Below are 23,135 nucleotides of genomic sequence, written 5' to 3' on the forward strand. Positions count from 1 at the left end.
TATAAAATTGTCGGAACAAAGGGCTGGTAACATGAGTATCATTCTTCTGTACATAGATGTCATGGTCCAGTGGATACATCAATCAAATGTTGATCACATGGTTCACAGTTCAAGTTCCAGTCTCTGCATTAATGCCCTGTAGCAAAACATTAATCAAAATTTGCCACTCTCAACCCAGGTGTAGTAAATGGGTATCTGGTAGGAAGTAATTCTTTCACGGTTTACAGCCCTTTAGGACAGCTGGGCTAAAGCCAGGGTAACATACTCTTTCTCTCTGGGTGCCTTAATTGTGCAGTGTAGCTATGTTCATTGTTAAAGGTAAAGACCAGTTATTGTCGTGCAATTGCATTGTGAAAGAAACGTTGTGGAATCGATCAGAAAAGGTTGATCATCTAGCATCTAGCATCTGCAAGGTTCTGGAATCATCAAAATGATAAGAAATTTGGCCCATTCTTCGTAAAGTTACAAGCACTATACACAGAAAGATGTATATGGGACTACCCTATATCTCTCACAGACCATGAGAGAAACAAATTTACCAAATATATGAATTAGGCGGTTTCCGGGCAAATTTTTTATCATCATGTATTAGTCAAAACATATTCTTTCACATGATAGGTAATGAGAGCTTCCATTTCATTTTTTGAAATTGGGGCGTTTCCAATACTGGTCTTTACCTTTAAGAAATATATTATGAGAGTTATGAACACTTGAAGAATATGAGACCAAAAATTCTAGCTCAATGAAGAACAAATATCATGTGAACATTCATGACAAATACTGTAATTTGATCAAATTCATGCTAAATACAGCATTTCCTACAGTACTATAGTTTAAATAATTTATATAATGTGATTTGCCCTTGTATTTGTAGTTTGATTGGCATAAAATTTAAAAGTATAGAATACAAATTATGCAATATGCATGTTGTTGTTTTTTTAATTTTTACTTTTCATGATTTATACTATCTGTGGGATTGAGCTATTACTACCAGAATGTCATGATATTTATTTTATATTGTATTTGATACTGTAATTATATGTGCATTAAATTCAAAGTATATGTGTTATATGTATATGCGAGTTATATCCCTTTGATTTTCTTGATTCCCATTATTAATGGTATTGAGTTATTTAATCCCAGAACGTTCCTTAAAAATATATATATATTACTATAATATTTTTGAGTGATATAATACAACTTGATAAAATTAATAGGCAGTCCAGATATTATCTACTCTAAAGGTTATTGATATACCACACTAGTATGGACTGGTAATAAAGTACATTGGGAAAGGAGTGATGCATGTTTCAAATGGAATTGATTTATTTGATATTTAATCAGATTTTTGAGAAAGAGCTAGATCGAGAGAGAGAAAAGGGGGATGGATGAAGTACGGTATGTAAAATAAGAAGACCAACAAAAAATCAAATTCACTAAATCATGAAATACTAGCTGGGTAATGTGATGGGCGATATGTTACAATACATTAAATTTCAACAAGTTGTTGAAGTTGGCATGTTTTAGGATCGGATTGTGACTTGCAGCGCGATTTTGAAAAGGATTTTGAAAAGGAGAGAGAAAGTTTATAGAAATAGAAATTGAAAAGGGGAAATTTTAAAAATATGTATACCAGGCACGTAGGGGGGGGGGGGGGGGGGGTTGAACTTTTTTAGACCCCTCCCCAGGACGTCGATCAATTACATATACCCCCCCCCCCCCCCCACCCCTCCCAACATCAAACTCTGGCTATACGGCCCTGATGCCCGCCCGCCCTGATGTATACAATTCCGGGTACAATTTAGATGTACATTATAATTACATCAATTGTGTAAGTTTCGATTGAATTTCGACGCTATAAATATAACTAGAGGCTCCATATTATCTTATGGTAGTGTAGACCCAACAACTGATTAGCACTGGCATTTGGACAAACTCACGCTGATTATCGAGATTCTCCAAAATAGTGAGAGGTTTGTTGATGTTTTTGTAAATGGGGGCGTGGTATTTGATTTAGTCGATCATAACAATGCGCGCGCTTTTCCCAAACTAGATAGAAGAAACACGATTACCAGCAGCGCAGGCCAGCGCTTCTCGAAACCGTCATAACTACAAGTTCACCGACATCCCATTGAAACGCGTGTAATAAGTTTAACACGCGTTTCAATGGGATGTCGGTGAACTTGTAGTTATATGACGGTTTCGAGAAACGCTGCCCAGGCCCTGTAGAACAAAAGCTTCAGTCTCTGATATCGACGGTTGTTCCGCTGAGATTGCGTCTGGCTCATCTAGCTGTCCGCCTCTATGGGAAATGTCAACAAATGTCAGTTTTTATTAAAGAAATGACTCATATCAGACGGTTAGTCTATTTCTGTCTAGATTACCAGCACAGTGCGCATCAATGTTTCATGTTTCTTTAATTAACCTTCGCACATGGGCACATGGTACGTAAACATTAGCATCGCGCCGCCGAGATCGAGGCTGACTGAACCATTGCCGACGCGATGGCTGCCACATGGACTCAAGTCTGGACCCCCGTCCATGAGCCTGGGGGATCTACCGAGGAAGAAGAACACCTTAGAGGTTGGGTTAGCAATACCGACGAGGCAGAAGATGTCAAGGAACAACTGCAGGTTGCCGAATGCATTACATTTGTTGGTGACCGAAAAGGAAAAGGGTTTGGGAATGGGATCCTTCATCTGCAGAACCCAGGTACGTAGCTATCATCATGTGGTATAGTCTACCGTATAGTACACTGGTATAGACTCTAGACGTAGACTAGAGTCTAGAATAGATCTAGGCCTATAAAACTTGCTGCAGTATTTAATAGTAGGCCTACAAGGTTTTGTTGCCCCGACAGAGATCTTAAAACAATAATTATCGGCAAGGTTTTGTTGCCCCGGCGGAGATCTAAAAACAATAATTATCTGCAAGCAAGGTTTTGTTGCCCCGACGGAGATCTAAAAACAATAATTATCAGCAAGGTTTTGTTGCCCCGACGGAGATCTTTAAACAATAATTATCGGCAAGGTTTTGTTGCCCCGACGGAGATCAAAAAACGATACTTATCTGCAAGGTTTTGTTGCCCCGACGGAGATTGAAACACAATATTATTGGCAAGACTTTGTTGTCCGTATCGGCAATGAAGTCTCGTCAATAATTATTAATTTAGGAGTTCCGTATCGGCAATGAAGTCTCAAAAACAAAAACAAAACACATGTAACAAACTGCACAAAAATAATGGTTAAACGGAGCGAGAAATGCTGAACGGTTTTGATGAATGCAGTCGTTTAACAGTTGGTTAAACGTTTTGACTCGGGCCTAGTTTAAGGTCGTTAAAAATGATATTTAATATATAAGATTAGAGAGGTAAGATTGGTAATTAAGACGGTTGAAAACTCCCTCCATTTTAGCCTTTTTAGGTTATTCTATTTTTCCTGTTGCCATTGAAATAAGTTGTGCATGCATCTTCTTTTAAGAAATGTGTTTTAATACTGCCCTTCAGAGGATAAATTGTATTGAGCTATTTTGGAATGGAGAAGAAACACATGTTAATGCTAACTCACCTTACGAAAATTGTGTATCAACATTCTACTTATTATGTTTATTTCTTTCAGATGGTAAATTGTGTATCAAACCTAAATTCTATTTTTTGTTTATTTATCCAGATGGTAAGCTGATTCATATGCCAAGGGTCAGGTTCTCGGACATAAAAGACAACGTGGTGTCTGCTGACAGTGTTCCCTTTGCCATCGTTTCTCGATACAGCCTACGTTGCATGTATGGGAAGGACAAAAATCAAGCTGCTAAAAGAAAAAATGAAGAGTTGGCAGAGAAAGCAATGAAGGTTAGACTCTATTAGTATGTGCTCTTGTGATCTTGTAAAATAGAAGTAAAAAAAAGGAGGTTTGGATAGGTCTTAAATACAGCACTTCTTACCTACTGGTCTCCATGTAGGTGGGCTTATAAAGGCCTACTCCAGCCCCATGAATATTTTTTTCCCTTGTTATTACCTTATTACCAGATGTACTGGAAAACGCAGTCTTTCCTGCAGTCAAGTTTCCAGGTCAAGTTTCAGGTTTATTTGTTTCACATTTTCACAAAAAAGAATTCACATAATTGACAAAATTAGAACATAATATGAAATATACTAAAAGTGTCACATTATATAATTAATTCTTTGAAAAGATGTCAAAATTAATTGTATTGAATAGAAGGTTATACAGGGTGAAATGCTTTTCTGTTATCATTATTTCCCTCTGTATATTGGGAAACCTTGTAAGGATTTTATTCAAACTTGCTTTGTGTGTGGTGAAGAATTATATAAATGATTTTAGCTTATATTTTCATAATTTCAGATTGCCAATCTTTGATGCTCTCTTTAATGTGCCACTTCAGTGTTATAAGGATATTTGCTCCACATCAAGATTGCAAAATGCCACACCTTCATGTAGTACATGGAAACATCCGAGTCGTTCATTTTTATGTGATCAACCTTGGGTTTTTGTGCCCAATTTTAGATATATTTTTCAAAATGCCATTGTGACGTTATTTTAAATGTCCATTTATTATATATAGGAAGACCATCCTCTGCCCAGAAAGAGAAAATACAGACGTCTGCAGGGTTCAAAGAAAAAGGGCTGTCCTGCAATGATAGAAATGAAGGAAGTTATCCGCTTCACAGACTATGATGTATGTATAACATCGATGTATAAAAAGTATACTAAGCAGCAATTAAATTGTAGAAAATACACTTTTTATTTCACATTATATAGGGAGTTTATCGAAAATTTAACCTAAGGTTTGATATAATTTTGAAAGTATGAGTTCTTAGTCAATGAAACTTGGACTATAGGTTTAATAATCAAGTATCCCCAATCACATGAGTAGAATTCAGGTCACTAAGTTAAGGTCAAAGGTCATTTTAGGTCAACAAACTTAGACTTTTTTTGTGGCATCAACATCAAGATTTTGAATTTTTAGCATATTTTCAAAAGTGTTTGTTCAAATTCCATGAAACTTGTACCCAATCTTTATTAAGTATCACAGATCATATGACACAAATTCCAGGTCACAAGGTCAAAGGTCATTTTAGGTCAATAGACTTGGATTATGTTTTCACAACTTAATATGAAAATGAATCAATCAATTTTTGTTATTTGTTCATGATTCTTAATCAAAATTCACTTAAAAATGCTGATTATATTCAGAGGATTTCATTTTGTGGGGCCTGCTAATGGGCCACCCTGCCTATAAATAATGTTCCAACCTCAATTTTTTATCATATCGAATTGCGTAGTTTATTTGTCACAAAAGTGTTTTTATTGTTGTAATTTTGACCAATTCCCTTCAATCTTCTGTAGGTTGTCCTTATCGTACATTGAACATGTTTTAGTTTAACCCTAGTAATCAGACTGGTTTTTTTGGCTATGCATTATCTGGAGGAAGGTGGTAGATTCCGCCCCGTCCCTGAAATCTTGGCCATCGACGATGCAATCACGCCAAAATCGGCACGTGCATCATCCATCCACAACTTAATCTACAAAACTGTATAGTTAATTGCTCCAAAATGATTTCAATTTATTTTTAATTATGCTAATTAGTCATAAAACACTGCATCAACTGCTTTGCGTGTTGGGGCCCTGCGAAACGTCTAAGGGTGGCGGATTTTGCCCCCCCCCCCCCCCCCCCCACTTTTTTAGGGTTAAATTTTTAGCCTTCCATTTGGAACTATGGTAACAAAGAAATTTTGTTTGTTCTTGTCCTGAATAACTAATAGACTAATGACGACTCTGGGATGTCAAAGAGGGCCATATCAGACCATATCCGAGCAGATCTGAGAAATGGGGATAAGTTCAATTTTGAGCGACGCATTTACATCCGGCTACCCAGCAAGACTGATCACCAGAGTGTGCATACACTTGGAAAGGTATCTTTTGCATGCAACCAACCTAAAATATTAATTACATGTATGTATGCCTTATTGTATCTTCTTGTCTACATGAATATTTTGTTTAAAAATCTAACACACACCTGTGTGAGTCCTGTGTGTAAAATTTCTTGTTAATGTTGAGCACCTCTTTACACCTTTAAGATATGCATTGGCCAGCTATCATTACCTATCGCCTATGCAAAGGTGTTTTCCAATAGATAACTCTAGGAAGATACTTCTACGAGCAGTCAACCGTCAGAAACTACCTTGCAAGACTCATTGGCACACACATTTTAAAGAGAAGGTTCATTGACTTTAAAAACTAACTTTATTGTCATTACTGCAAAGGTGAAGCTTTGATTGGACAAGGGTCTCAAAATTCAATGCTTGGAAACATTTGAAGTAATGATTATTGTCAACTACAAAACACTTAAATACAGCCCCAGCATAGCACCTGTAAAGCTCTCTGATCGCTGCTGAGATGTGTGACGTCACATGTTGAACATGATTGGCACAAGCAGACGATGTCCAATGACGTCCCATGACGTCCCATGACATCTCTCACATTTCCGTGCCTGTTTTGTCATCTTCTCCTCAGTTATTTCTATTAATTCACTACCATCAAGCTAAATGTTTAATCTATTGCCTCTCTCTAAACCTGTGCATGGTATTATTTTGATGAAAAAATGCAGTGATTAAAGAAATAAAGAAATCTGTCTCTTTTTTTCAGCTGCATACACCGCGGTATGTTCGGTGTTTCAAGAGGGACAAATGCCGTCCATGCTATCGTTCCGGGAGTTTTAACATTTGAAAGTGTGGTTTCTTTGCTTGTTCATTAACCCCTATCCTGTGTATTTACAAACAAAAGAATTCAGTTTTCAGAATAGGTTTCATATCCCCTTTTGAATGGTGTAAAATTCCATCACATTTATATACACTAAACTCTTTATAATTTGAGAAATAATAGCATTGCAATTCATTCTTTATGGGATGTCGTCTGCTTGGGCAGTGTTGGTCCATATAGTGACGTCATTAAAACATTGTTGTTTTTCCGGCGAATCTCTCGTATATCCCAGCTGCTATGGAGGTGGTTTTATTTGTATTTTTACAAATCACCCGATATGTAGTTGACCTAAGACTTGTACGATGGCCATCTGTTAGCTTACCAGTTTCTTGTGATACATTATTTGACATATTTGTGATTATCTTTGAACCGGCACTTTAAGAGCAATCCCTGAAGGAAAGAAAAAAAGACAAACATCTAGACTTGTACATGGTTTCATTTACGTAAAAAAAGCTGCAATTTGTACAATATAAAATGATTGCCACTAGATGAATGGTTGAAATTGAATAATTCCTATTTGTACATTTATTTATTATTTTATTTATTCATGTTTTATTTATTACAATTGATAAAACAGTGGAGGGTAGTCCGATTCAGTTTAAAAAAATTGCTTTCCAACGGAGCCCTCCACAATGATACAAACAATAACATAAAACATAAAAACAAAACATGAATTGAAACATCAATATAACTCAATGTATATACATTCATTTGAAATTTACCAATGTTCTATCTTACTTAATAGCTGACGGGGTTTATGAACCCAATGCACAAGACTGTGTCCACTAAACTTGTGGACCTGGTTGGTCATGGCGTCACTAACTTGAACGAGATGAAGCGACACCTAAGAGCCCACCTACACACTGTCCTGTTCCCAGATGTAGAAAAGAGGCCCTCAATAACGGATACAGCATTCTATCCGTCGGATAATACCATTCGGCAGCGTATGTATGCTGCAAGAATGCAGCTAAGGTAATGTAAATCTCTAATTGCCTAATAGGTTCAAGATATGTTAATTGGAATGTAACCAAAGATAACTGGATATCACTGATTTTGAACCTAATCTGTATCTCTGGAACATGTACATGAAAAACTAAGTTATTTGACTTTGCTTCTTTGAGTGATGAAGTCATCACTGCATGCAGTACCCAGGTAGTATTATTATGTCAATAGCACTTACTTTTATTCAGTGTTTGATGGTCACATTCAAAACTAATATACCCGATAGTATGGGTTTAAGAGATGCAGCTTGGAACAGGTACAATGCAATAACTTGATTGATGCAAGTGTGTAGTCAAAACAATACAATCACCCAAAGATAGAAATTTTGGAACACGTAAAATGCAGCTTGGAACATGTACAATGCCATAACTTGAATGATGGGAGTGTGTAGGCAAAATAATACAATCCCCCCAAATCGGATAGAAATTTTGAAACATGTAAAATGCAGCTTGGAACAGGTACAATGCAATTATAACTCGATTGATGCAAGTTTGTAAAGTCAGAACTCGGAACCATATAATACAGAGGATGGAAATTTCGGAACACGTAAAATGCAGCTTGGAACAGGTACAATAATAATAATAATAATAAAGTAATTTTTATATAATGCAATAACTTGTAATTGATGGGAGACAAATGGGCCACCCTGCCTATAAATAATGTTCCAACCTCAAATTTTCATCATATCGAATTGCGTGATGGAGGCGAGACCGCCGAGAGCGTTTCCCTTGTTAGAGCTTGAATCTGAATTTGGACCATACAGGAAAGTTTTGTGTACCCTTAGAATCTATACATTAGATTTTTTTGGTTTCATAGCACTTTGAATCCAATGCAGAACCTATCATCATCAATAATCATCATCATATGTACTTCTCTTTCTTTTCAGAATTATGGCTGAAGCAGGGGAGAAAGAGACTCATGATCAGTTTGAGAAGAGATTCAGCACCCTAGTAATCCATGGGTTTGTCTCCCTTTCAACCTCTCTAGGAATTCAATCGGGTCTCTTTGAAGCTCTTATAAAGCTGAAGGATGAGGAGAGGACTGTCAAGGAGATTGCTGATACAGCCGGCCTCAAGGAAAGGTATACAGGTTTGATCCAATATAAGTTCTCTCTGTCATTTGCCTCAATCTCATTTGCCAGGACACATGCAATCCCCCAAAATGAAGCACTGTTACCAAATATGAAATGTATATTTGCTTGACATAATATTAACTGTAAGAGGTGGAATTTATTAAACAACAACAAATGCATTCAAAATATGTCGGAATACATGTTCTTCCAAAAAGTACATTGTGAATGATTTATATAGAATTTGCAAACAAGAGTCCACTTTTTCTTCATTTAAGGTATGTGCAAGAATGGCTTGGAGTGATGGTTGCAGCTGACATCGTCGACATCAACCCTGAGACAGAGAAATACAGTCTTCCCCCTCACCGTATACCATTCTTCCAGCCTGGTAGCAGTGTCAGTGATTTAGGAGTCTTACTCACGGAGTTACCCACGTTTGGTGGACTCTACAAAAAGCTGTTAGATTGTCTCAAGAAAGATGGCCCACAGGGTAAGTATATATTACTGAGCAAGTCCATGGTATAGTGAAACCTGTAGTGACCTCTCAAGGAAAAAAAGAAATATGATTTTTCTAAATATTTTTAATCTAAGTTTTTAGGCAGGCGGTCTTTTGTGAGCACATTCCTGAGTAGACCAAAATTTCTCAAAAGTACGTATCACACTTGCTCTTCATACTAGGTGTTGTTCAACCCTCGAATGGAGGGCAAGTCCACGGTATTTGGTTCCATACGCTTCTCACTGCATCAATGATTCTAGTCCGGGAAATTTAAGGGGGAAAAAAAATCACTCAAATCATGGGGGGATTAGGAAAAATTCAATTTGGTGTGTTTTATTAGATTATTATCTTGTGTCTAAACCGCATAACTACTGGATGACTGTATTTGAAGCAGTTTCACACTAAAAATATGTTTAAATAATGCTCCTGGAATTTTGTAAATCCATCAAGAAGAAAAAAATCCAGGAATTTTGCACATTTTTGTCTTTACAGGACTTTCATACTCGGAATACACAGATTTTCATGCCATGATGTCCAATCTTAGCGGTAGATGGGTTCTGCATCATCTGGTTCAAGATTTTATACCGTCCATGCCTCAAATAGAAGAACAAATGAGTAAGTCACTGATCTAAAGCCCCAGTCCCATATAAAGCCGGACCAGCACGGACGAGCACGGACCACTCCGGACCATCCCGGACCATGGTCTGGGGTGATCCGGGATGGTCCGGGATGTTTTGTTCAAAAAAGTGTGATGCTTTTAAGCTACAGTCCCATATACGTCCCGGACCGTCCCGGACCATCCCGGACCCCATCCGGGATGATCCGGGATTCGGTCCGTGTTGACACCGTGTTGGCACCGGGGTGGTCCTGGATGGTCCTGGATGGTCCTGGATGGTCCTGGGCGGTCAATAACTCACTCCCGGACTGCCACGGATCAACACGGACCGCCCCGGCGCCACTACGGATGACCCCGGACCCAGCACGGTGGCTACACGGATCACCCCGGATCAAACTATTGTCCCGGACCGTCCCGGACCACCCCGGCAGTTTTTGACCGTCAAAAACATCCGGGGTTGACTCCCGGACCGCCCAGGACCATCCAGGACCATCCAGGACCATCCAGGACCACCCCGGTGCCAACACGGACCGAATCCCAGATCACCCCGGATGGGGTCCGGGATGGTCCGGGACGGTCCGGGACGTATATGGGACTGTAGCTTAAAGAAAAAATAAGTAAAGCCTACCGACACTGTATGTTCTGACTACAATTTAATTTGGGAAGAATTTGTAATAACATTAGATATGGATATATTCAAACATGTCAAATCATAAAAATTGGGGCCTGAATAGTCGTACGAGCATTAATAATAAATTATTTGGGGCATTGCAAGTTTCTTTATACGGTAGTAGGAAAAGATGAGTTCGCTCAGAATGGTAGTGACATCTGACCAATTGTCTACAGTTTTAAGCTTATAGTCGTAATAAATAAAGATACTTGGCTTTTATATAGCACTAATTACAATTAAGTCTCTAAGCGCTTCCAAACTTGGACATTATTACCCTGGCTTTAGCTGTCCTGCCATTTATGGCGCTCTAGCATTTAAAGTAATTAATTCCTGCTAGGTACCAATTTACATCACCTGGGTTGAGTGTGGCAAATGTAGATCAATGTCTTGTTAAAGGACATAAGTGCTGCGGCGGGACTTGAACCGCAGACCTTGTGATTGACAGTCCAGTCCACTTCGACCACTTTGGCCAGGAAGGATTAGACCACCCTGCTGGTCACTGACAGGTGGTTATCTCATCAACTCAGCTCTCAATTAACATAAGAAAAAGAGGATCATGGGGGACAAACGGGCACTGCTTAGGCATTGTTATGCCTCCGTTACGAAGTAGCCGGAGGCATTATGTTTTAGGGTTGTCCGTCTGTCCGTTCTTGTGATCGCGTTATCTGAAAAACCGATCGATGGATTCCTGCCAAACTTTGGTCATGTATGTATCTTGCAGAGCTGATGAACTGATTAGATTTTGGGGCCACGAGGTCAAAGGTCAAAGGTCACAGGCCTCATTAGGTATGCAAAAACAGCTCGTGATTGCGTTATCTGAAGAACCGATTGATGGATTCCTGCCAAACTTTGGTCATGTATGTATCTTGCAGAGCCGATGAACTGATTAGATTTTGGGGTCACAAGGTCAAAGGTCAAAGGTCACAGGCCTCATTAGGTATGCAAAAACAGCTTGTGATCAAGAACCGATTGATGGATTCCTGCCAAAATTAGGTCATGTATGTTACTTGCAGAGCCAATGAACTGAGTAGATTCTTTGTTCATAAGGTCAAAGGTCACAGGCCTCATTAGGTATTCAAAAACAGCTCGTGATCGCGTTATCTGAAGAACCGATTGATGGATTCCTGCCAAACTTTGGTCATGTATGTATCTTGCAGAGCCAATGAACTGATTAGATTTTGGGGTCACGAGGTTAAAGGTCAAAGGTCACAGGGCTCATTATGTATGCAAAAACAGCTTGTGATCAAGAACCGATTGATGGATTCCTGCCAAAATTAGGTCATGTTTGTTACTTGCAGAGCCAATAAACTGAGTAGATTCTTTGTTCATAAGGTCAAAGGTCATGGGCTCATTATGTATGCAAAAATAGCTTGTGAACGCATTCTCATTAGAACTGACAGATGGATTACTATTTAACTCAGGACATCTTGCAGAGCCAATGAACTGAGTAGATTTTAGGGTCATGAGGTCAAAGATCAAAGGGTCATATATGTATATGAGAAATTGCTTGTAATCATGATATTCTGAGAACCTGTTAATGGATTACAATTGAACTTGAATTCGAAAAATTTCTTCTGTTTTGGTTTGTAAAATTGCTCTATGACGGAGGCATCATCTCGAATTCCATCTGGTTTTCTATATAGAGGGAGCAAGCTATAACTACAAGTAGTGCAGTCCCGCTTTAAGTCATTGTAGGCTACATGTACGGTATGGATTATGAAGAAAAGAAAATCCATCAGTGATTCTTGCTAACTTAGGGGGGGGGGGGAGTAATGTCAACAGTGTGGATTGTTAAAAAATATATATTTGATCTTTCATTGTTTTTGTGTCATTCAGAGTCTGGTATCCGAATATTGGATCTGGGTTGCGGGAGAGGATTGGCCTCTCTTGTTTTTGCAGAGAACTATCCAAACAGCACTGTTGTCGGACTGGACTTCTCAGAAGAGGCAATAAACTATGGAAAAGAACGGGCCAAGGAAAAGGGCCTTACCAATGTAGAGTTTGTCTGTGAGGATGCAGCATGCATACCTGATGATTGGAACAATACGATTGATTACATCTACACATTTGATGTCATCCATGATCTTGCGCATGCTGACAAGGTTTTGTTGGCATTGAATCGTATCCTCAAACCAGATGGTGTCTTTTCCATGATAGATACGGACTGCAAGACCAAGCACTCAGAGAATGCTTCGAATGCGCTTTGTTCTTTGATGTATACCGTGAGTCTTTTCCATTGCTTGCCTATATCTCTGTTCTTTGAGGGCAGTGTGGGGTTAGGAACATGTTGGGGGCGAGAGAAAGCCACAGAGTTGCTCAAGGATGCAGGGTTTCGAGTGGATTCAATCACTAAACCTGTCGGCACTGACGAAGCACATTACATGTGTACCAAAAAAGTGAAGTGATGGGCGAGATAAAGAAATCAAATTTTTCTGCCATATAAATGATCTATTTTTATACCTCCGTTACGAAGTAGCCGAAGGCATTATGTTTTCGGGTTGTCCGTCCGTGCATACGTACATACGTACTTCCTGTTCTCGTGATCCCGTTATCTGAAGAACCGATTGATGGATTCCTGCCAAACTTAGGTCATGTATGTATCTTGCAGAGCCAACTATTATAATTGATCAGATTTGGGGTCTTGTATAGCTTGTGATCACATTAGAACCGATGGACAGATTAATTAGCATCAAACGCAGTACATGTATGTATCTTGCTGAGCCAATGAACTGATTAGATTTTGAGGTCATGGGGCTCATATTATATACAAAAATGGCTTGTGATCGCATTAGTACAGGTGTATTAGAACCGACGGACGGATTACCATCAAACTCAAGACATTTATGTATCTTGCAGAGCCAATGAACTGATTAGATTTGAGGGTTATGCAAAGATAAAAGGGTCATACATTTATACCAAAAATAGCTTGTAATCACGATATTCTGAAAACCTGTTAATGAATTACAATTAAACTTCAATTTTAAAAATTGCTTCTGTTTTGGTTTGTGAAATCGCTCTATAGAGGAGGCATCATTCCATCTAGTTTAATTGTTACTGTAGTAATGTGAGATTGTTGCCTCCTGTGGCTGGGCCTAGGTGTGCACTCAGGCCTCTGTGCACGCTGAACAATGGCCTGTGCTGGGTTCGGTTGCAGGAGGTGACAGCTTTCACATACAATATTTTGAAGCTGGTCACTGAACACCTTCTTTGTTGCTGATACAGATCATGAAGTATATAATTATGTAATTGGTTATTTGAATATTATGATGTTTTTAATTTACATTTGTTTTACTATTGTGCTGCTACAAGGGCTGTTTTGTTGCCTTCAGAACAAAATACCCTTCCATCAACTGCAAAGCATCTAAGAGTGAACTTATTGACCTTTCTTTCATTACTATTAGTATAGCAGTAAATGCAGTATTAGTTGTAGTAACTCACTTGTAACTCACTTGATCCAGGATTATTCAGTCTTTAGACTGTTGTTCCTATCCATGGTTTCGTTTGGTTGGGGTTGTCATCATATTTATCTGGGGCATCTTTCCACCATTTCTCAAGCCCAGATTTGAAACAATTGATAGTGGTACTCTCCACAACATTGCCTGGAAGACCATTCCACACATTGATTATTCTCTGGCTGAATGAGTTTTTTCTTAGTGTCTTCCGGCATTTTAGCTTGTAAAGCTTAAGTGAGTGACCACGTGTGCGACTGCACTTTGTTCTGCTAAAGAAATGTCGTTCTTAGTAGTAGTAGTAGTATTGATAGTATTAGTATTATTATCAGGACTCCATATTAATTTTGTTCTGACTGGTGCTGTGTTACAATGCTACTCATATATAATATATACTGTGCAATCATCGTAATGTTATACATTTCTTATTTTCTAGAAAGCTTGTTAGTGATCATTAACAGGATAGTCAGATGGAATGAATTACAAGAAATAAAACTTATAAGATTGCTTGGGACCTGGTAGGTATAGCTGTGTTTAAGTTCCTCTATGTATCTATTTTACTTCATTTATGACAACAACCAATTATATCTGTACTGTGATTATACAACTCATGATTATGTCATTAAAAGAGTATATGTGTTATAGTATTTCTCAGTGATGTCTCTTGTATTTTCTTGATTTCCACTATTCATGATATTGATTTACTTTCCCCTAGAATGTTCCTATAACAATATATTTTACTACAATATTTTTGAATAATATAATACAACTTGATGAAATTAACTGGTGGTCCAGATATTATGTACTCTAAAGGTTATTGATAAACTGTTTTATGGGCTGTTAATAAAGTACATTGGGAAAGGAGAGATGCATGTGTTTCAAATGAAATTGATTCATTTGATATTTAATCAGATTTTTGAGAAAGAGAGAGAGAGCGCACGAGAGAGAAAGAGAGAGATGGTGAGGGGGTGGATGAACTACGGTATGTAAAATAGGAAGACCAACAATTACTAAATCGTGAAATGGGTAGTTGGGTAATTTCATGTGATGGGCGATATGTCACAAAACAGTAAATTTAAACAAATTGTTGAAGTTGGCAAGTTTTAGGATGGATTGTGAGTTGCAGCGCGATTTTGAAAAGGAAAAAGAAATTGAAAAAAAATATACGTCATATAGAAAAGGGGAAATTTTAAAATATGTGATAATTAATGTATACAATTCCGGATACAAGTTTCGATTGAATTTCGATGTGAACTAGAGGCTCCATAATATCTTATGGTAGACCCAACAATTACTAACTAGCACTGGCATTTGGATAAAACTCGCGCTGATTATCGAGATTCTCCAAAAAATAGTAAGAGGTCTGTTGTTATATTTTTGTTTGGGGCGTGGCATTTTATTTAGTCAATCATGCGCGCGCGCTATTCCCAGATTTCGCACGTGTATATCACCAGGTGTTAACAGTGACGTACGAAGGATTATTTCAAGGGGGGGGGGGGGGGGTGTAAGAGCCATACGTAGGCGCCGCTTTTCCGGTGACGGCGGCGTCAACATCAAAAACTTAACCTAAGGTTAAGTTTTTGAAATTTTGATATAATTTTTAAAGTGTATGTTCTTAGTCATTGAAACTTGGATTATAGGGTTATCAAGTATCCCCAATTATGTGAGTATAATTTCAGGTCACAACGTCAAGGTCAAAGTTCATTTCAGGTCAACAGACTTGGACTATGTTGTGGCATCATCGTCGAAAACTTAACCTAAGGTTAAGTTTTTAATTTTTGATATAATTTTGAAAGTATAAGTTCTTAGTCAATGAAACTTGGACTATATAAGGTTATCAAGTATCCCCAATCATGTGAGTAGAATTTCAGGTCACTAAGTTAAGGTCAAATGTCATTTAAGGTCAACAAACTTAGACTTTGTTGTGGCATAAACATCAAGATTTTGAATTTTTAGCATATTTTCAACTGAAAATTGTTCAAATTCGATGAAACTTGTACCAAAGGGTTATTAAGTATCACAAATCATATGACACAAATTCCAGGTCACAAGGTCAAAGGTCATTTTAGGTCAGTAGACTTGAATTATGTTTTCACAACTTAATATGAGAATTAATAAATAATTTTAAGAAAATAATTTGTTCATATTTCATTCAAGTTATCGATCCTGGTACAATTAATAGTAAATATTCTTCTGATGATTCTTGGTCAATATTCACTTCAAAATTCTGATTATATTCAGAGGATTTCATTTTGGGGGGCCTGCTAATGGGCCACCCTGCTTATAAATAATGTTCCAACCTCAATTTTTCATCATATCGAATTGCGTAATGCAGGCGAGACCGCCGAGAGCGTTTCCCTTGTTAAATTATGTTTTGGGTCCCAAGATTTCGCAACGACTCAGCCAGCCGCTGAATAAGGGGGGGGGGGGGGGGGGGGGGGTGGGAGTAAGGTCACTTTTTTGGGGGTCACCCTTTTACACACAAAACAAAATGTATTTATTTTGTATTTTTTATTAAAAGAAAAATGAGTGGGGGGGGGGCCCGGGGGTCATCAAAAATCACACACATAAAAAAAATTGAGGGGGAGGGGGAAGAACACTCCTTTTTTCCACTCAACATCTGCCCCCCCCCCCCTCCTTATGAGCAAAAAACAACATTTTTTACTTCTTTTTTTATTTGCCGGGGGTATTAAAGGTATTACAAAGTTTTGGTAAATTTTGAAAATCGGCTGGATAGTAATTCTTTACAATTTTGATATATTTGGATGCCCCTATGGATGTATGTTAAGCACTAAAAAAATAGCTCCTAAAACACTTCTGCTTTGGAGAAAAATTGAATATACAAATTTACCGGTGCTAAATTTTGTTAAATTTCAAATAGCGCCTACGGCCATACGATGGTAGCTGCGACCATGAAAATCTCAGAATATGCAGATGTGATATATATATTCCAAACGGTAATAGCAAATTGGTCGATTTTAGTCAAATAACATTGTTTTATAGCTAAATTAATATCTTGACCTTGATGAGAGGGAGCTATACAACATAAAGAGTTTATCATTTAAAATTTCATCACTTTAGACTCGATTTCAACCGCGACAACGATCACTGAATATTGTAGGATCGGATATGCTTCCAATATGTTAATTTGAACCAAATTCATGACCCCATACCAAAACTTTGTATTACCTTTAAGGGGACATAGATTTTAAAAAAATAATATAAAGGGTGCTTTTAAATTCTAAAACACCCCTTTTTGCAAAGGGGGGGTTGATTGAACACCTAAAACACCTCCTGTTTGCCAATTAAGGGGGGTGTTTGAACACCCAAAACCCCCCCCCCCCCCCCCCCCCCCATCGACATCCTTCAGTGAGACTCGCCGCATTCCAGTATGCCACGTACAGCTAGAACAATCTGCAGCAGATCTGCCGCATAAAAGTGGGATATTTTACAGTCTGCTACTCTGCGACAAGGCTTATAGGAACCAACCAAGTATTTGCAGGCTGCGCCCATGCAGCGTGATCTTGCTCCCGTGTTGGTACGTATATGTCTTGTTATAGCTTCTAGCTGTCAGATCAAACAATATATGTAATTTGCTTCAAGTTCATACATGTACCATGAGAGGAATTCGTTACATGACGAGAAAGCAGAGGAATTATATAACGGACTGTTTCAAACTTTTGTTGTTGTGCCACGTGGTCAGGATCTTATCTTCAGCCCCACTAACTCACTATTTTGTTGTAACTATTGTGTTATGTGCAATAGGATAATGGATCTGTGACTCGATCTACTCTAGACTATGTGATACAGCTATTGTACTTCTACCACACTACCTTTCTGCATTTTTTTAGAATTTTTGAAGTAATTTTGCCTGTTCTGTTTCTTTTGCTAGAATAATGCAATGTGTGTGTGTGTGTGTGTGTATGTATTGAGTTTTTACAGACCTGTATCAACTATCAATCTGATATGATTATTTACGTCTGTAATGGCTCTCCATGCAGCAGCCTTCCTGCAAGGCTGCATACCACATACTTGCGTGTTTTGAAGTTAACCTAATAAGCCAGACCACGGTTGCAGTCTGAGCACGAGCAGATAAAGGCATTGCAGAACAAATTTTGAATTACAAAATACTGAAAACGTGCTCATGAAAGTTATGTAGAGTCTAATCTTTATTCATATGCACAACAAGCGGCAGTGCACTCCATGATACACGAGTGGAAGTATGCTTTGAAAAGAGGAAACAAAGGATAAGTGTAGCACCCATCGCTACAGGAGTGATTTTTCAGAATGTATAAAGTGGGTCCTTCACGTTTTGGAGATATCTGTGGATATTCGGGGTAATTGGGACATGTGCTAACCGTGAACTGGTCTATTGCCGCCGACTAGGGTGAATATCGTAAGAGTTAAAATCTACCACATTAGATTTTTTTGTTTTATAGCACTTTCAATCCAATCCAATTCCTATCATCAATAATCATCATACACTTTGTACTTCTCTTTCTTTTCAGAATTATGGCTGAAGCAGGAGAGAAAGAGACTCATGAACAGTTTGAGAAGAGATTCAGCACCCTAGTGATCCATGGGTTTGTCTCCCTTTCAACCTCTCTAGGAATTCAATCAGGTCTCTTTGATGCTCTTATTAAGTTGAAGGATGAGGAGAGGACTGTCAAGGAGATTGCTGATACAGCCGGCCTCAAGGAAAGGTAGTGATCTAGGTGTGATCCACCATTCTCTCACTAACAAATATGTCAAGTCTTAGTGCGAAGGAATTGAATATGCATACAATTCTATATTTGTATGCTGTATAAATGCTTGACATACCATCAAATGTAAGAGATGGAATTTATTAAACAAAAGGCATTCAAAGTATGTTGCAAGACATGCTGTTTTTAAAGTACACTGAATGACTTATTTAAGATTTGCAAACAGAGTCCACTTTTTCTTTATTTAAGGTATGTGAAAGAATGGCTTGGAGTGATGGTTTCAGCTGACATCGTCGACATCAACCCTGAGACAGAGAAATACAGTCTTCCCCCTCATCGTATACCTTTCTTCCTGTCTGGTAGTAGTGTCAGTAATTTAGCAGTCACACTCACAGAGTTACCCATGTATGGTGCAGTCTACAACAAGCTGTTAGATTGTCTCAAGAAAGATGGCCCACTGGGTAAATATAAGTCCACGGTACAGTGAAACCTGTTTATAACGTCCACTCAAGGAAGATAAAAACATGATCTTTCTTCACAGTTGGTCTTTGTAAGCGCATTACAAAGTAAACCAAAGGTTCTCACAAGTATGTATGACACTTGCTGTTCATACTACGTGTTGTTCTACCCTCATGCAAACACCCGAATTTTTTTGAAAAGATGGACCCATGATTAATGATATTTTCACAAAAGACCCATTTTTCAAATTTAGTGTGTTTTTGGTTGTTTGCATGGCAAACACCTGAATTTTTTTTGAAAAAACGGACCCATTTTTAATGGCATTTTTGTGAAAAGGTGACCCATTAGAGCGGCACACCCCCGTATGTGCTAATATGTGATTACCCCCCCCCCCCCCCGGCGGTATTCCGACCCTTGGTCATCAAGATTTTACATCTTTGAATGTATCAACTGATATTGCACGTTCTTCCAAAATGGGAACATAGTTGGATTGTAAAGTGTGCTGTGGGCTTTAGGTTAAATGTTAGTGTGAATATTAATTAGGTACAGTGATTTGACCACATGAATGGTTCCAGAAACCTAAGATCTTAGTTTTGCATCACATGGCATGGGTCACTCATGTCCCCCCCCCCCAAAAAAAAAAGGGGGAAAAATGATTTAGGATTCCTAGCTGTCCTTGCATCTTAACAGCATAACTACTGGACGATTGGATTGGAAGTAGTTTCTGATTAGAAATATTTTTAAATAATGATCCTAGAATTTTGAACTCTATCAGGGAAAAAATCCAGGAATTTTGTTAACCCGATTTGCTGGAAACCATTGAAATTGCACATTTTTGTCTTTGCAGGACTGCCATACTCAGAATACACAGATTTTCATACTGTGATGTCCAATCATAGCAGTATATGGGTTCTGCAACATCTGGTCCAAGATTTTATACCGTCCATGCCTCAAATAGAAGAACGAATGAGTAAGTCACACTGTCTTTAAGAACAAATTAAATTAAATGACACTGTATGTTCTGACTAGAATTTTATTTACTTAGATACTTCTGATATTTTTTTTTAATACGTCACACTCCATTCTTCTTCCTTCTCCTATAACAGCATTGTAAGGCTAACATTACTATCCGATGGTTTCACCTGAGCTTAGCATGCTACAAAATGGGTGTGCATATATTGGTGACAGTATAACCAGGCTATAAGGATCAATAGAAAAAGAAAACAAAATCAGGTATTTGTACTAAGTTTGGAATCTACTTACAACTTGTATACCGGTAAGTTTGAATTATGAAACAGAGGTTTTTGGCCAAACGCACCTATTGCATTAAATCGTTGTAGGCTACATGTATGAAGAAGAAAAGAAAATCCATCAGTGATTCTTGATATCTTGGGGGGGGGGGGGTAATGTTCAACAGTGTGTAATTATATATTATATGATCTTTCATTGTTTCTCTGTCATTCAGAGTCTGGTATCCGAATATTGGATCTGGGTTGCGGGAGAGGATTGGCCTCTCTTGTTTTTGCAGAGAACTATCCAAACAGCACTGTTGTCGGACTGGACTTCTCAGAAGAGGCAATAAACTATGGAAAAGAACGGGCCAAGGAAAAGGGCCTTACCAACGTAGAGTTTGTCTGTGAGGACGCTGCATGCATACCTGATGATTGGAACAATACGATTGATTACATCTACACATTTGATGTCATCCATGATCTTGCGCATGCTGACAATGTTTTGTTGGCTTTGAATCGTATCCTCAAACCAGATGGTGTCTTTTCCATGATAGATATAGACTGCAAGACCAAGCACTCAGAGAATTCTTCAAATGACTATTGCTCTATGTTGTATAGCATGAGTCTATTCCATTGCCTGCCTATATCTCTGTTCTTTGAGGGCAGTGTGGGGTTAGGAACATGTTGGGGGCGAGAGAAAGCCACAGAGTTTCTCAAGGATGCAGGGTTTCGAGTGGATTCAATCACTAAACCTTTAGGCAGTAGCCAAGCACATTACATGTGTTCGAAAAAAGTGAAGTGATGGCCGAGATACAGGAATCTATTTTTCTGCCACATATAAATGATATATTTTTTCATTTTTAATTATTAGTATGATTATCAGGATTATTATTATCAGAATTATGATTATCATCATTAGTATTGTTACTATTATGATTAGTATTATTAGCATTGTCAAGACTCCATATTTTTTTCCTTCTGTAGACTGGAGCTGTGTTACAATGCTACCAGTACTCATATAATATCATGCAATACTATAAACTTTTTATTCTAGAATACTTGTTAGCAATCTTTAGTAGGATAGTCAGATATAACTTATAAGACTGATTGGGCCCTCGTGGGTAGAGCTGTGTTTAAGCTCCTCTTTGTATTAATTTTACTTCATTTATGACAACAATCTGTAACAATTATACAATTATTATTTATATGTCATTGAAATTGACCATTGGTCCCCATGAACCTCTTTGTCTAATTTTAATTGAGAGCCGAGTTAATGAGATAACCACCTGTCCAATGTATAATCCCTCCTATAAACTAGTACAGATAAGCTTTAAGTTAATTCCATGATTGATATCAAATGTTAAATTAAGTTAGTGTATGCTAAGCTATGATGCATTTCATGTATTGTGTACCAACCACTCGACACAAACCAACATGGGTGGTTATACATGTATCTGTGAACCAATAAGTATTATTTACACATATCTGAATGTCAGTTCAGTAATGTATTGTCATGAATGATTTCCTTGTTCTCCCGTGTCGTTTAGACAGGGTCTGCATATCATTTCTAAAATTCAATAAAATCTTGCCTTTTTCAAAGCTTAAATTAAGTTTGGAAATTTTTTGTTTGTCGACTTAATTACCGGTGCATGTACCTGTACTCAGAATAAACACATTGGTTCACACAGTATTTGTAGGATATTGCATGGACAGGATAATGCTGGGGTGTTGCAAATGGAACATACCAGAAAATGAGGAATCTAAATATCTTACGTTAGCCTTGCTTAAAATAATAATAATAATAATAACTTACTCAAGGCGCTATACAAAACAAAGTACACAAACTGCACAAATCTCTCTCCAAAATTTTAATGATCATAATGATCATGTCCAGATAATGTAGAAATAAAGACAACATGAGGCACCATCAGATCATGGAAAACCTTACAGGCTAATATCTGAGTCGCACCTCCAAACCAACCTATTCTTGGCCTGTTGGCCATCATGGGTAAGGTATTATATTGTCTGGTCTGATCTGGTAAAGGTCTTGCATATTACTTGCTTCATCATCCAAAGCTTCCCCTTTTGTTCTGATCGTTTGCATTCAGTGGAATAGACAGCGGCATTTCCTTCTACCCGTTCTGCTTCGAGCGAAATGGCCACTTCTTTTCTGGCTTCTGTTTCGAACTAGGCGAAGATTTCTCGATCGGTTTTTTGCTTTGTCTTGGTAATGGCGAAGCCTGAGATAAGGGCTCTTTTTTAAAAGGTTTTGATCGGGGTTCTACCTCCGTGGGACGTTCGCTGTCTTTCATAGGTTAACCCCCCCCCCCCCCTTTGGTATTTTTTTGTGTGTAAACCCCCCCCCCCCTCTAAATTTCCCTAAAACTCCCCCATCCCCCCCTTTGGGATTTTTTTTGTTAAAAAAAAAAAAAAAAAAAAAATATTCCCATGGCTGACCTCAAAAAGATGACCTTACCCCCCCCCCCCCCCCCCCAACGGAGCAAAATGTCAAATTTTCAAATTTCGATACCAAAAAAAAAAAAAAAAGTGTCCTCTTAGGCTACCAATGAGAAGAGTCTACATTAGCTAGACTATACCTTTTCAATGTTCCTGTTCTGTTTTAAAGATTAATCTAGCTAATTTCTAATCAGTGTGTTACTTAA

General features: G+C 38.1%; 2 protein-coding genes across 4 annotated transcripts; both read left to right on the forward strand.

The window, feature by feature from the left end:
• Positions 1-2,228: 2,228 nt before the first annotated feature.
• LOC763009 lies at positions 2,229-14,725 on the forward strand. Of its 2 annotated transcripts, XM_030976675.1 has the most exons (10): positions 2,229-2,323; positions 2,460-2,712; positions 3,669-3,847; positions 4,579-4,692; positions 5,780-5,929; positions 7,522-7,748; positions 8,665-8,859; positions 9,126-9,337; positions 9,836-9,958; positions 12,466-14,725. In XM_030976675.1, the coding sequence occupies exons 2-10, from the start codon at positions 2,505-2,507 to the stop codon at positions 13,032-13,034; spliced, it is 1,977 nt and encodes a 658-aa protein (XP_030832535.1). In that variant the 5' UTR covers positions 2,229-2,323; positions 2,460-2,504; the 3' UTR covers positions 13,035-14,725. The 2 variants fall into 2 exon arrangements, with proteins under 2 accessions (XP_030832535.1, XP_001198852.3); XM_001198852.4 differs by lacking the exon at positions 2,229-2,323 and having other exon boundaries at positions 2,351-2,712.
• Positions 14,726-17,464: 2,739 nt separating this feature from the next.
• Positions 17,465-22,078, forward strand: LOC115920597 (ubiquinone/menaquinone biosynthesis C-methyltransferase UbiE-like). Of its 2 annotated transcripts, none has more exons than XM_030976676.1 (5): positions 17,465-17,616; positions 18,587-18,781; positions 19,031-19,242; positions 20,088-20,210; positions 20,706-22,078. In XM_030976676.1, the coding sequence occupies exons 2-5, from the start codon at positions 18,591-18,593 to the stop codon at positions 21,272-21,274; spliced, it is 1,095 nt and encodes a 364-aa protein (XP_030832536.1). In that variant the 5' UTR covers positions 17,465-17,616; positions 18,587-18,590; the 3' UTR covers positions 21,275-22,078. The 2 variants fall into 2 exon arrangements, with proteins under 2 accessions (XP_030832536.1, XP_030832537.1); XM_030976677.1 differs by lacking the exon at positions 17,465-17,616 and adding an exon at positions 18,219-18,474.
• The last annotated feature ends 1,057 nt before the right edge of the window (positions 22,079-23,135 follow it).

This window comes from Strongylocentrotus purpuratus, unplaced genomic scaffold (genome assembly GCF_000002235.5).
Source record: "Strongylocentrotus purpuratus isolate Spur 01 unplaced genomic scaffold, Spur_5.0 spur5_scaffold_9, whole genome shotgun sequence".
NCBI classification, from domain to species: Eukaryota; Metazoa; Echinodermata; class Echinoidea; order Camarodonta; family Strongylocentrotidae; genus Strongylocentrotus; species Strongylocentrotus purpuratus.